This window comes from Saccopteryx leptura, chromosome 7 (assembly GCF_036850995.1).
Source record: "Saccopteryx leptura isolate mSacLep1 chromosome 7, mSacLep1_pri_phased_curated, whole genome shotgun sequence".
In the NCBI taxonomy this organism is placed as follows: domain Eukaryota; kingdom Metazoa; phylum Chordata; class Mammalia; order Chiroptera; family Emballonuridae; genus Saccopteryx; species Saccopteryx leptura.
The window spans coordinates 87,738,838-87,751,979 of NC_089509.1; the positions used below are offsets into that span (position 1 = coordinate 87,738,838).

At 40.5% G+C, this 13,142-nt stretch overlaps 1 protein-coding gene across 1 annotated transcript in view; it reads right to left on the reverse strand.

The window, feature by feature from the left end:
* Window positions 1-13,142, reverse strand: part of TRAK2 (trafficking kinesin protein 2) — a 66,890-nt gene that overhangs the window by 5,344 nt on the left and 48,404 nt on the right. The window contains exons 9-15 of the mRNA XM_066346390.1: window positions 12,511-12,585; window positions 11,041-11,178; window positions 7,825-7,904; window positions 7,301-7,504; window positions 6,167-6,465; window positions 3,799-4,065; window positions 1,446-1,551 (exon numbers count right to left, since the gene is read on the reverse strand). Of these exons, the coding sequence (XP_066202487.1) occupies window positions 1,446-1,551; window positions 3,799-4,065; window positions 6,167-6,465; window positions 7,301-7,504; window positions 7,825-7,904; window positions 11,041-11,178; window positions 12,511-12,585 (1,169 nt within the window). The remainder of the gene's footprint in view (window positions 1-1,445; window positions 1,552-3,798; window positions 4,066-6,166; window positions 6,466-7,300; window positions 7,505-7,824; window positions 7,905-11,040; window positions 11,179-12,510; window positions 12,586-13,142) is intronic.

Sequence of the window (13,142 nt, forward strand, 5' to 3'; positions counted from 1 at the left end):
CTCCGTATCAGCAGCTGGAAAGTTAAGATTCAAATACCTTAGCAAGTATTTAAAACTTTATGGTACAATTTGCACACTAGTTTTATTCCTCTATTTTTTAGCCTTATTCTTGATTATGCTTTGCTTTATTTTTCTTCTCTCCTTCTAGTAGTAATATTCTACATATTTTTGAAAACTACCTTAGATTCTATTTGGGAATTGATAGGATAGAGATAGCAGCATTATGGTTTATTAATTTGAGAGCCCTCAACTACATGTTAGAATATCCATGTTCTAGCTTGTGTAGTACTGTATTTCCCCATGAAAAAGGCGCACCTTAATTTTGGGGTTCAAAATTTGAAAAAAAAATGTATTATATAAAGCTATTGAACTCAAGTTTTATTCATCATAAACTTCATACAACTCATCACTGTCAAAACTCCCACCCATTAGTTTGTCCTCATCTGTGTCTGATGACAAATCACTATCTTCATATATTGCCTCATCGTCAGTTCCATCTATGGCATTTGAAATGCCACAACCACTGTATAAGATGCACCCAGTTTTTAGACCCCAAATTTTTCGAAAACAGGTGCGTCTTATATATGGGGAAATACAGTAAACACTTAGGCCTTGCCTAGAGGGCTCTGGCCTTTGCTCTCAGCTTCTGGGAGGTAATCTATGCCATATATGACAGAAATGTCATTTTTTGGATGGAGCTGGCCACACCAAGAGCCGTAGGGTGGGGGCTGCCGTGTAGAGTGGTGGCCTTCTGTCAGTGGGCCGGGTGGTGAGTTCAACCAGATGGGTAATCAATCATTCATGCCCACACACTGAAGCTTCAAAAAAACCCTGGGCACTGACACTTGGGTGAGCTTCCCTGGCTGGCACTATCATACATCAATGCCAGGGAAGTAATGAATCCTAAGGACAAGGGAAGCTTTGCAAGTGGAACCCTCCCAGACTCGCATCCACGCATCACTTCCTTTGGCTAATTTTAACCTGAATCCTTTCTCTGTAATAAACAGTTACCATGAGCATAACAGCTTTCAGTGAGGTTCTGGGTCCTTTTAGCAAATTAGTAAAGCAGGGAGTGTTTCTGCGAACTCCCGGAACTTGCAGGTGGAATCAGAAGTGACGGTACTCTGGTATAGAAAGGACTGATGCCACAGCTCTTGCAGTCTGGCTAAGTCCCAGTGGGGATGGTCCCAGTTGGGCCTTGGACTAGTCCCAGGAGCTTTCTATGTCTCATATTCTTTATTCACACAGCACACAGTCACTTGCCCCGCCTACTTCAAAGACTTATAATGATCAAATGAGAAGATACAACACGAAAATATTCTAAAGACAAATTATCACAGAACATTAATTAGAATTCTGGGAATTAAAACGAAAGTAATTTTTAAAAGGCATGCATGAAAACATAGTTGAGGATAGAAGTGAGGCCTCAAATTGCCCAGACCTACCTGGGGGTAACCTGAGTGATATCAGAGGGATGTAATATCCTACAGGTGGTGAAGGTGAATGTCAAGTTTGTGCATGACAAACACTTTCCTGGGTTTGAGGTTGCAACTGAAGTAGAGATTTTTAGGGAATCAAACACAAAATTGAAAGACCATGTTAATAATATAAAAAGTTCATTATTATTTATTTATAATACAGCACTTATCAAGTGTTATTTGTACAAAAGTCCCCAAATCTGGAAATAAATATAAATATTGTATTAGTATGGACTGGTTAGTATATAGCTGAATCCTTCAATACTTTAAAACTGTAATTTAAAAGGATTAAAAAAGCTTAGAAAATAGAGAAAAGCATATTCTGAAAATAAAAAACAAATCAACAACCAAGATCTAGTCATTCACTGTTTCTAGCCAAACTGTCTACTCTAGTGGTTCTCAAAGTATGGTTTGTAGACCTTGTAGGAAACTACAGATCAGAACTACTTCCATAGTACTGCTCAGATGGTATCTGCCTTTTCACCTGGGGTAGCACTTGCACTGCTGGTCCAAAGCAGTGGTGGGTAAAACTGCTGGTTCCTTAGCAGTCAAGGCAATGGCACTAAATTGTATTAGTATTCTTCACTGTTGTCTTACTCATAGTAGTAAAAAACCCCAACAAAACAAAATGGCAGATTCACAAAAGAATGTCCTTGATGAAGTAGTAATCTTGACTCTTGAATCTTTTTAATATTCTGCGTGATGAAATGGGGAGTAAGCATTAAGTACTCGGCCACATACTGAGATATTAGAGGAAAAACACGTGCAACTGAGTTGAAATTTCTTCATGGGACACCATTTTTACTTGAAGGAACAGCTAACTAACTACAGTTATTCAGACTTGGATATCTGGCAGAAATTTTCTTGAAAATGAAGGTAGTGAATCTATCTCTTCAAGAAAAACAGCTGATAGTATTTGCTGCCATGAACAAAATTTGAGCTTTCAAGTAAAAACGAGATTTTGGAAAACATCCTCCACTAAGAACTTGAAAGCGTTCTAATACTGAAAGACTCATCTGATGACAGGTAGTGATATTAACGTGATTTTAACATATAACGAAATGTGTTATTAATGAAAAGTGGCATTAATGAAGATCTGCATTACTCAGTGAACAATGCATGATGTTACAAAATCATGCACGGGGGAAAATGCATTCAAAGTATAGGACAGACCAATAAATTTTAATGTAACAGCGTATGAAAAGTTCACTGATAAGGTTTCAGATTCCATGTTGCTACAAACCTTAAACTACCACTTATCGAGCTCTGGTGTCAAAAGAAAGAATACGCAAAGATACCTGAAGAGGCTAATAAAATACTCTTTCCTTCTCCAACTACAGCTGGGTGAGACTCCACTTTTTCACATTCTTCAATCGAAACACAAATTATAATAAACTGAACGTGGAACTGATATGAGAATCTATCCTCTATTAAATCATAAATTAGCGCTTTGCAAAATTGTAAAATAAAGCCATTCTTCCCACTACTTAAAAAATAGCTTTTTCATAAAACATATTTATGTTAGCATGTAATCATCAATTTTAAGTGAATTAAATATTTTCATAATTTCTTAAGTTTTCCTTTTTAACGTAGTAATTATCAATAAATATAACCCACAGAAACAAGCTCTCTGGAATTTTCAATGATTTTTAAGAGTGTAGAGAGGTCCTGAGCCCAAAATATCTGCTAGCCAGTGACTGAACTGATCTCTCTTTCTCTGCCCAATCTATTTATGTGGGCTGGCTAAGATGAAGTAGAAACAGAAGGGCCACTAAATGCTCTAGAGCAGGGGTCTCAAACTCAACTCAGCATGTGGGCCGCAGAGCAAGATCACAGCCGCTCGGCGGGCCGCACTAGGTCTACAAAAGGCAACTGTTACGCAACACTTTTCTCACTGCAGTTGAAAACAAACAAAAAAAATCAGTACAACAAGCACAATCGTACATGCAGTTTACTCAGTGTCACAAAACGACCAGAAACTGTAGTTCGCATCACAACTGCTGTTAGACTAAGCTAATATCTAGCTAGGATGCTAGAGAAATGAAAAATACAAGTAGGCCCCTAGGCTTACTTAATTTTATCCAAAATATTTTGAACTTCGTGGATTAGTCTGCGGGCCGCACAAAATTGTTCGGCGGGCTGCATGTAGCCCACGGGCCGCGAGTTTGAGACCCCTGCTCTAGAGTATTATTATATTATCTTACAAGAGTAAGTACACTGCAGTGAGACTTAAATAGAGGTGGTCAGCTGACCATACAGTAAGTCAGGATGTGAAGTTCTACTAGTTACTGGACTCTTGTCAACTGAGCACTCTTCTCACCTGTAACCGGACCACCTGCTGAAGTAATGGGTGGCAGAAAGGTTCCTGTTGCTGGCTTGGAATCTGTAGGCTTCTGTTCTACTTGAAGAGACTGCTGAACCTGAAAAGTGATACCTTCCTCTTCATCCTCCTCTAAATCTGAGAGGTGATAAACGGCATCCTTAGGCAGCTGGGTAAAGCCTTTAGTGATGACACCTGGTCGTGGGTCAAGAATGGTTCCTAAATTTGGTTGAGCAAGTTGTTGCCAGTGGTGCAGAGTTTGTGATCCTGACAAAAATAAATAAAAAGGCATGAGTGTGCAAGACAAAAATGAATAGAAAGGCATGTTGTAAATTTCTCACCAATATTAAATCTTGAAGCAGAAGTTAAAATTACATGTGTAAGAAAGTAATAATAAAACTTCTTATTTGGTCATCATGTTTTGGCAAAATCTGCAATTTGAAGTTCTCTGTGGAAGACTGATAAGTTGCTGATGATATGAATAATAATCTTTCTATTCAAAAGTTGATTTTAAAAAGGACATCTAAAGCAAGGGTGAAAAAAACAAGCCAAACCCTTTACAGGAACTAAGATGCTGAGGTGGTGAGGAGAAATATACGTGCCTCAGAGGAGGGGATGCCATTTCCTGAGTGACAAAAATCAGTACTTCCTTGGTTTGTAAACTTTTGAGTCAAAAGCCAGGATCCTGGGATGGAAAACACCTTGATTTTTCAATGTGTGTTCGTAAACACACATTGGAAGAGTGGGAATAGGAAGGAAATGATAAAAGTAGGATATACCTCCATGGTTCCTGCCTACGAGCCCTGGTGAATGATTACCCCAAGCAATTGCACCAAATATGATGTCTAATTACTTCATCCTAAAAATGGCAATTCTGACAATACCTGCACTAATCATTAATGAATAAAACTCTCATATGGAACCTTTGAGTCTGAGAGGTCCTCATAGGTTTCCTACTCAAAATTTTGTCCGTCTAATACAGATGCTCTTGTAATAATAGCAGAGAATCATTTGAAGATTGTTAATTTTCTATGAAACAAATTTATTTTGAATTCATTTTCAATCTTAGGAGAGAACAAAAACAACTGAAATGAACAGAACTGAAAAGAAAAATACAGGCACATATACCTCTAAGTAAATGACATTATTGAGGTAAAGAACTCTTTTGAAAAGGAAGGTAGAAGTAAAGTATTACACCTAGTTTGTTTTTATTTATCCTATCCCATTTATCTTACAATAAAAACTGCCATCAATGGTATTCCTTAGCATAGGACAAGAAAAGATTACTCTTCTTATCTCACATTTATGTTAAACTAATCAGTAAAACAGAACTGATGGGCCCTGGCCGGTTGGCTCAGCGGTAGAGCGTCGGCCTGGCGTGCGGGGGACCCGGGTTCGATTCCCGGCCAGGGCACATAGGAGAAGCGCCCATTTGCTTCTCCACCTTCCTCCCCTCCTTCCTCTCTGTCTCTCTCTTCCCCTCCCGCAGCCAAGGCTCCATTGGAGCAAAGATGGCCCGGGCGCTGGGGATGGCTCCTTGGCCTCTGCCCCAGGCGCTAGAGTGGCTCTGGTCGCGACAGAGCGACGCCCCAGAGGGGCAAAGCATCGCCCCCTGGTGGGCATGCCTGGTGGATCCCAGTCAGGCGCATGCGGGAGTCTGTCTGACTGTCTCTCCTCGTTTCCAGCTTCAGAAAAATACAAAATACAAAAAAAAAAAATACAAAAAAAAAAGAACTGATGGCTGATGACCCGGAGAATGCTGATCACGTCGTTCATTTTCCACAAAGGACTACAAAGCACTGTCCCCCAACAGTGGAATTTAGGGATAATCTTTATAAATAACAAAGATAGCTTGTGCACACAGTGCTCTTACAATTACAATGCAAATCTTAATTTGAGGGGAAGGAAAGGCCAATAAGAAAAATGGCTTAAAAATGGCCTTTACTGGCCCTGGCTGGTTGGACTGGCCCTGGCTGGTTGGCTCGTGGTAGAGCATTGGCCCAGCATGTGGAAGTCCCAGGTTTGATTCCCGGCCAGGGCACACAGAAGCACCCATCTGCTTCTCCACCCCTCCCCCTCTCCTTCCTCTCTATCTCTCTCTTCCCCTCCTGCAGCCAAGGCTCCATGGGAGCAAAGTTGGCCCCGGGCAGGCGCGGAGGATAGCTCCATGGCCTCTGCCTCAGGTGCTAGAATGGCTCCAGTTGCAGCGGAGCAATGGCCCAGATGGGCGGAGGATCACCCCCCCCCCCCCCCCCGTGGGTATGTTGGGTGGATCCTGGTCGGGCGCATGTGGGAGTCTGCCTGTCTGCCTCCCCCCACTTCTCACTTCGGAAAAATCCAAAAAGAAAGGTCTTTACTGATTTATTACCTTCAAGGGGCTTGACAATTTGTAATTTTTCAGGCATAAAACACCGAAGGCAACTGGTGCTGCTGAAGTCTGTGATCTCAGACTGGTCAGTGCAGAGAGAGGCAAGGCTCTCTGTGGGGGTGCCACAGCCGCTAGCCCCTTCCTTCTGGTCAGCCAGAACCTGGATCCTCCGCTCCCACTCTTCAGCAAAGAACTGCTTCTCACTTAAGTAGTTCTGTCGCCGCAGACTAAGGCGATGCAGTGCTGTAGCCAAATCACTGTCTCCAGAGGGCTCTAGTTGACCCACCTTCTGAATGTTCCTGTGGGAAAACCACATTCACTGACTGGGTCTACAAGGGCCATGAACACAGCCTAGACCTCTCCTTTCTGCAGTGGTGAATACTCAAAAGACTGACCTTAAAAACACAGTACTTTCTCTACAATATTTGGAAATAGTAACAAACCAAAATCATTAATATATATTTTTATAGATCATTTCAAGTAACTTCAGATAGGCAAAAATATACTTTTATCATGTTTTTACTAACTTTTCTATTTCACTTAATAATAGATATGACCATCTATAAATTCAGTTTAGGTAGTCAAAAAGTAAATATTCTTAGTTCATTAATCTACGAAATCTACGACACCATGGATTACAAAAGGTACCATTATTTTATGTACTACTAAGAAAGAAAAACTACTACCCATTAAACTATGACATGCCACAGAGTCACTGGCTTCAGTGTGGCATCATAGACATGACCCTATGGTCACTGGCTTGAGCCCAAAGGTCGCTGGCTTGAGCAAGGGGTCACTTGGTCTGCCGTAGCTCCCCAGTCAAGGTACATATGAGAAAGCAATCAATGAACAACTGAGGAGTCGCAACAAAGAATTGATGCTTTTTACCTCTCTCCATTCCTATCTGTCTGTCCCTCTCTGTCTCTGTCACACACAAAAAATAAAAATAAACTTTTATATCAATGATTGATCTTATAAATAATGATATGTGGCATCATTACTGAATGAAAACTGATAGTTCCAGAACTTCCTGGGGATAGCAGAGAGCAATGCTAGAATTTGAGTGTGTGAACCTGTTAGGTCAGGTCAAGGCCACAAGAAATGCAGGATCACTGCCACAATCTAGCTTCTTACCCTGGAACCGCCTCCGAGCTGTTCCCCTGGCTCAGGAGTGTTTTGTCCTCTGTTTGTTGTAAACCAGACTCAAAAGGTTTTGCTGTCATGATGACACTTGAACGGTTGGAGCCCGGGATGGACAGCGGAGCTGGGAGTGGGACAGAGCGGCCCCGGGTGTCATTGGCAATCCTGACAGTGTCAAATACCCGTTTCTGCTGGGCTCTGCCAAAACAAAAGGCGTTCATTACTGCCACTCCCTACTGCTGGAGTGCTTTAGAAAAGAAACATGTATGTGTGATGATACATACATTTCATGAAAAGTAAATCCACTCTGAATAGCTTCTAGAGTTCAGAAGAGATCATTAGGACATAAACTTCAAAACAAGAGAACTCTCTCAGAAATATTAGTATTAAGAGGAAAAATCTGAAAAGTAAGATCAACTACTGAATCCTGTAACCCCTATTACTTTGGATTGTGACTTCTTTTAAATTTCCATCTCAGTGGTTGAGTAACAATGATACACGTTGTGATCTGTACTTACTTTTGTTTAAAGAGAGAAGATTCTTCATCCAAACTCAACTTTTTACGCATGGTCCCCTCAATCTCAGATGCCAGAGATTCCTAAGAAGAAGAGTTTGAGATTCCTATGGTGATTATGTAAGAAGCCTGCTAGGAGAAATGAACTCTCCTTAAATTAATTAACAGTCTCCAGAATCCAGTACTTTTGCTGTTATAATAAAAGTAAATATAGAAGAAAAAAGACATTCTGGAGATGTAACTTTTAAACAAGAAACAACTACTTTTTCAGGAAAGCAGTGGCAAAAACCAGTATGATGAACAGAAAATATTACATATATACACACAAAAATAAAAGGTATGAATGGCTACAAACCAAGATCTAAATAGTGATTCTGTGGAAGGTAGAATTTGATGGTATTTAATGATTCTTTTGGTTTTTCTGTAATTTCTAACTTTTCTATAATAAACATGTACAGCTTTTTTAATACAAAAAACCAGGCCCTGCCTGACCAGGCGGTGGCGCAGTGGATAGAGCATTGGACTGGGATGCGGAAGACCCAGGTTCGAGACCCTGAGGTTGCCAGCTTGAGCGAGGGCTCATCTGGTTTGAACAAAAGCTCACCAGCTTGAGCCCAAGGTTGCTGGCTTCAGCAAGGGGTTACTTGGTCTGCTGAAGGCCCGCGGTCAAGGCACGTATGAGAAAAGCAATCAATGAACAATTAAGGTGTTGCAATGCACAATGAAAAACTAATGATTGATGCTTCTCATCTCTCCATTCCTGTCTGTCCCTGTCTATCCCTCTCTCTGACTCTCTGTCTCTGTGGAAAAAACAAAACAAAACAAAAAAAAAACCAGGCCCTGCCCAGTTGGCTCAGTGGTAGAGTGTTGGCCCGACATGTGGATGTCCTGGGTTTGATTCCTGGTCAGGGCACACAAAAGCAACCATCTGCTTCTCTACCCCTCCCCCTCTCGCTTCTCTTCCTCTTTCTCTCTCTCTCTCTCTCTCTCTCCTCCTCCTCCTCCTCCTCTTCCTCCTGCACCCATGGCTCAATTGGACTGAGTTGGCCCTGGGAGCTGAGGATGGCTCCATGGCCTCCGCCTCAGGCCCGAAGAACTTTGTTGCTGAGCAACACCCCAGATGGGCAGAGCATCGCCCCCTAGTGGGCTTGCTGGGTGGATCCTGGTAGGGTTGCATGTGGGAGTCTGTCTCTGCTTCCCCTTCTCTTACTGAATATAAAAAAAAAAGAAAATTCACTAAAAGAAAAATAAGCAACAACCTTCCCCTTCCCCGGGCATAGATGAGAATTCAACTAGCATGGGTGGTAAGCTCAGTGGGACTGAGCTGACAATAACTGGTATTGGTGTGAACAATACGGATGGACAGAAAAATACAGATGTGTTTATGTGGGTGTATGTATGAACATACGTATATTTCTTAGCTTTATCTGCTGAGGGGCCTAGAAGCAACAATACTCTAGTGCAGGGGTCCCCAAACTTTTTACACAGGGGGCCAGTTCACTGTCCCTCTGACCATTGGAGGGCTGCCACATACACTCTCACTGACCACCAATGAAAGAGGTGCCCCTTCCGGAAGTGCGACGGGGCAGGATAAATGGCCTCAGGGGGCCGCATGCAGCCTGCAGCCTGTAGTGTGGGGATGCCTGCTAGTGGCAATGGACATAAAGCACCCAGATCTTGGATTCTAAATACCATTCCACACTAAAAGTAACCACAACTTAGAGGAATGGCTAATTCCAGGACTGGGACAGGGAAGAGACGAGACAAGCTTGAAGGAGATACCCCTGGACACACCAGGGACAATTTGAGTATAAAAATAAAAAATAGTAATAACAAAGTATAATTCATTGACTAAAATAGGAACACATGAATCCATACTGAAATAACTAAATGAACAAATAAATGAGACAGAAAAGCTCTAACTTACAAAAGAATAGTAATTAATAAATGTTGAAAACACAATGAAATTAGAAAATCACCATCTGGCAATTACAGTATTGTGCTGATGTCAATTTTCTAACGTTGATGGTGGTGGCATGGTTATGCAGGAGAGTGCCCTTGTTTGCAGTAAATACACACCTCAGCATTAAGGGAAAATAGGGTGTACCTGCTATTTACCATTAAATGGTCCAGAAGAAAGGGAACAATGTGGCAGATACAGCAAAATGTTAAAATTTGGGGAATCTATGTGAAGGATACATGAGTTTTTGTACTATTGTTGGAACTTTATTCTAAATTTAAGACTATTTCAAAATTAAAAAGTTAAAAACCAACTATGTGCCCCCAATATTCTTCAGAATATCTATTATAATTTATGGTTTTGGTCTTTTAGAAAATTTCACAGGATTGCATGTATGTGTTTAAGAATTAGATTGTTAAAATCAATCTTTGAACCAACATTACAAATTCTGGCAAAAACTCAGAAATTTTCATTAATTAAAAAATACTGCTTATTGGTGAATTAAACATGGTTCTTGCTATCATGGGGCTTACACTCTAACTGAAGTTAAGTATACCAAGAAACTCAAGATTAATTAAAAAAGATTTTAGATGCTAAGAGTACTATATGAATAAGTGAGATTTAGTGGGTCTAGGGCAGGGGTCGGGAACCTATGGCTCGCGAGCCAGATGTGGCTCTTTTGATGGCTGCATCTGGCTCGCAGACAAATCTTTAATAAAAAAATAATGTTAAAAATATAAAACATTCTCATGTATTACAATCCATTCATTTCCTATTGCTCATGTTCATGGTTGCAGGTGGCTGGAGCCAATCACCGCTGTCCTCCGGGACAACACCAAATTTTTATTGGATAATGCCTAATGTACACGGGTCGTTGTATGGCTCTCACAGAATTACATTTTAAAATATGTGGCATTCATGGCTCTCTCAGCCAAAAAGTTCCCGACCCCTGGCCTAGAGTAAGGATGATCCAAGTTTAAGTAACTCTATGACCTAAATAGGAAATAGATTTAAACCTAATTTACCTGGGGTTCATCTCATAGATTACAATAAATCTGGATGGTCATCTGTTAGAAGGAAGGCTAGAATGAATAAGAATATTAAGGTAGATGTAGATATACAATTTAAGGCCTAAATCAAAGGACAATCCATGTTCTTTCTTCTTAAGATGCTTTACACCATCAGAAACTGTACCACTCTCAGGACAATCTAATCTTAAACAAGTTTCCTTAAATACATACATCTTTCTCAGTTCCTTACCCCAGAAAAGGCTCCATATGGTTGGGAGAAGTAGAGATGAGCAGCAGGGCCAGATCTACTACGAAGTTCCTTTATTTCTTCTTGGGATTCATGTAACATTCCCAGACACTCCATATTCCTGTCCTGTAACTCATGCAGCTGAAAGAAAGGAAGGTGGTGCACTTTATTACAGTCTACAACAAAAATGGAGGAAAAAACCAACTGCGATGAGTTTATGAACAAACAAGCAAAGCGAGTACATATATATTTCACGCTGCCAGATTAGGGCTGTCTCGGCCAGAATTATACATAAACATGATTACGTAGAAATCTGAGACGTAGCTGAGTCAACCATAACCGTCAATTTAATATTTAATGTTTCATGCTCTTAAAAAAACTTAGAGGAAATAGAATAGTTATGGTCAAGTCAGATTCAGCACACTGTTATATAATAGTACTTTTTAAAACATCATTCTGAAGTCTGTTAAATGACAAGATCTAGACTACCAAGCATTACATATGATGTCAGGGTGCTCAGTCACCCCAAACAAGTAGTTTCTTCTCCCTTGTTTCAGTATCCTCTTCATTGTTAAGTTCACAAGCATGATCAAAGAGTACATACACACTTTTCAGAGTACATTTTAACTTCAAAGATGTCTTCGAGTATAGTATGTGGACTGTATTATTAGCATCACCAGGGCTGGGGATGCTTATTAAAAAACTGCAGATTCTAGACCTGGCCAGTTGGCTCAGTGGATAGAGCATCAGCCTGGCATGTGGAAGTCCCAGGTTTGATCCTGGTCAGGGCACACATGAGAAGCAACCATCTGCTTCTCTTTCCCTTCCTCTTCCCTTTTTCTTTCTTTTCTCCTCTAACAGCCAGCGGCTCGACTGGTTCGAGCATGGCCCCAGGCACTGAGGATAGTTTGGTTGATTCCAGCATCAGCGCAGACTGAGACTGCCAGGTAGAGCCTGCTCAGGACACAAGCGAGAGTCTGTCTCTGTCTCTGCTCCTCTTACTCAAAATATGCAGATTCTAGGCCCTCATTCTAGACCTATTGAATTAGAAACTTTTGGGGATGGTGTATGGGAATCTCTATTTAAAACTCACCTTGCCAGGTGATGCTTATGCTTGCTAAATAACCACTAAATTATATCTAAAATATAAAATTTTTAATGTAGATACCAAGAAGTAAGAGATTTTTGCTGTTTCCCCTGTCATTTTAAAAACTATTGGGCTAGTTAAGGTAAACTGGTAAAAGGGTCACATATTCCTAAAGAATATTATAAAAGTCAAGGTTTTCCCCTTTAACCAGTAAGGATGTTGCCATGTTATTAGTTTTAGAGACTGACTTTTTTAAATGCTTTCCTTAGCTCTCATAATTTCATCTTGATCCACTGTTGTTATTTTAAATCATATTCACAAAGATGAAAGAAACTATTCATTCATCCCCGCCCTGTATCTCAAAAGATAAAGGAACATTTCATTACCTCCATTGTCAGTTGTCTTTGGGCATCTTTGGAAGCTTGAAGGTGAAGTCTCAATTCTTCCTTCTCAATCACATGCTAACAACATATTAAAAGAGACACGTGAAGCCTTCCCACATAAAATAGAGACTACTCTCTCTTTTAAGACACCTTAAGAGTGCCTCTCAGGGTAAAGAATATGCAGAAGCCTATAAAAAGCTTACCTTCCAAAAGCCAAATAAGAGCAGTAAAACGGGCAGAATACAAAATCCATCAAAGTGTTCAGACAGTGGTGGGATTCAGCCAGTTCGCACCGATTGGCAGAACCGATACCTAATTTTTTGTTGAGTTCAGTGAACCGGTTGTTAAAATGGCACTTGTAATCAGGGTTCTCTCTAAGGTGGGCACCTGGGCAGCTGCCCAGTGGGGAAATCACAAACTTACATTCCTTACTCTTTTTTAACGTTCATCTGCGCAACAGTGTTTCTAAGCGCCTGTAGTAATGTTCATTCCATCCACAGGTGAAAAAAATTTGACGGAACTATGCTTGTAATATTTATTAATTATTACATAAAACTCATTATACCTTTGATGAAATACTACATTTTAATTCGTGTTTGTTACTTCAGTAAATAAACATATAACATAAAGAGAAA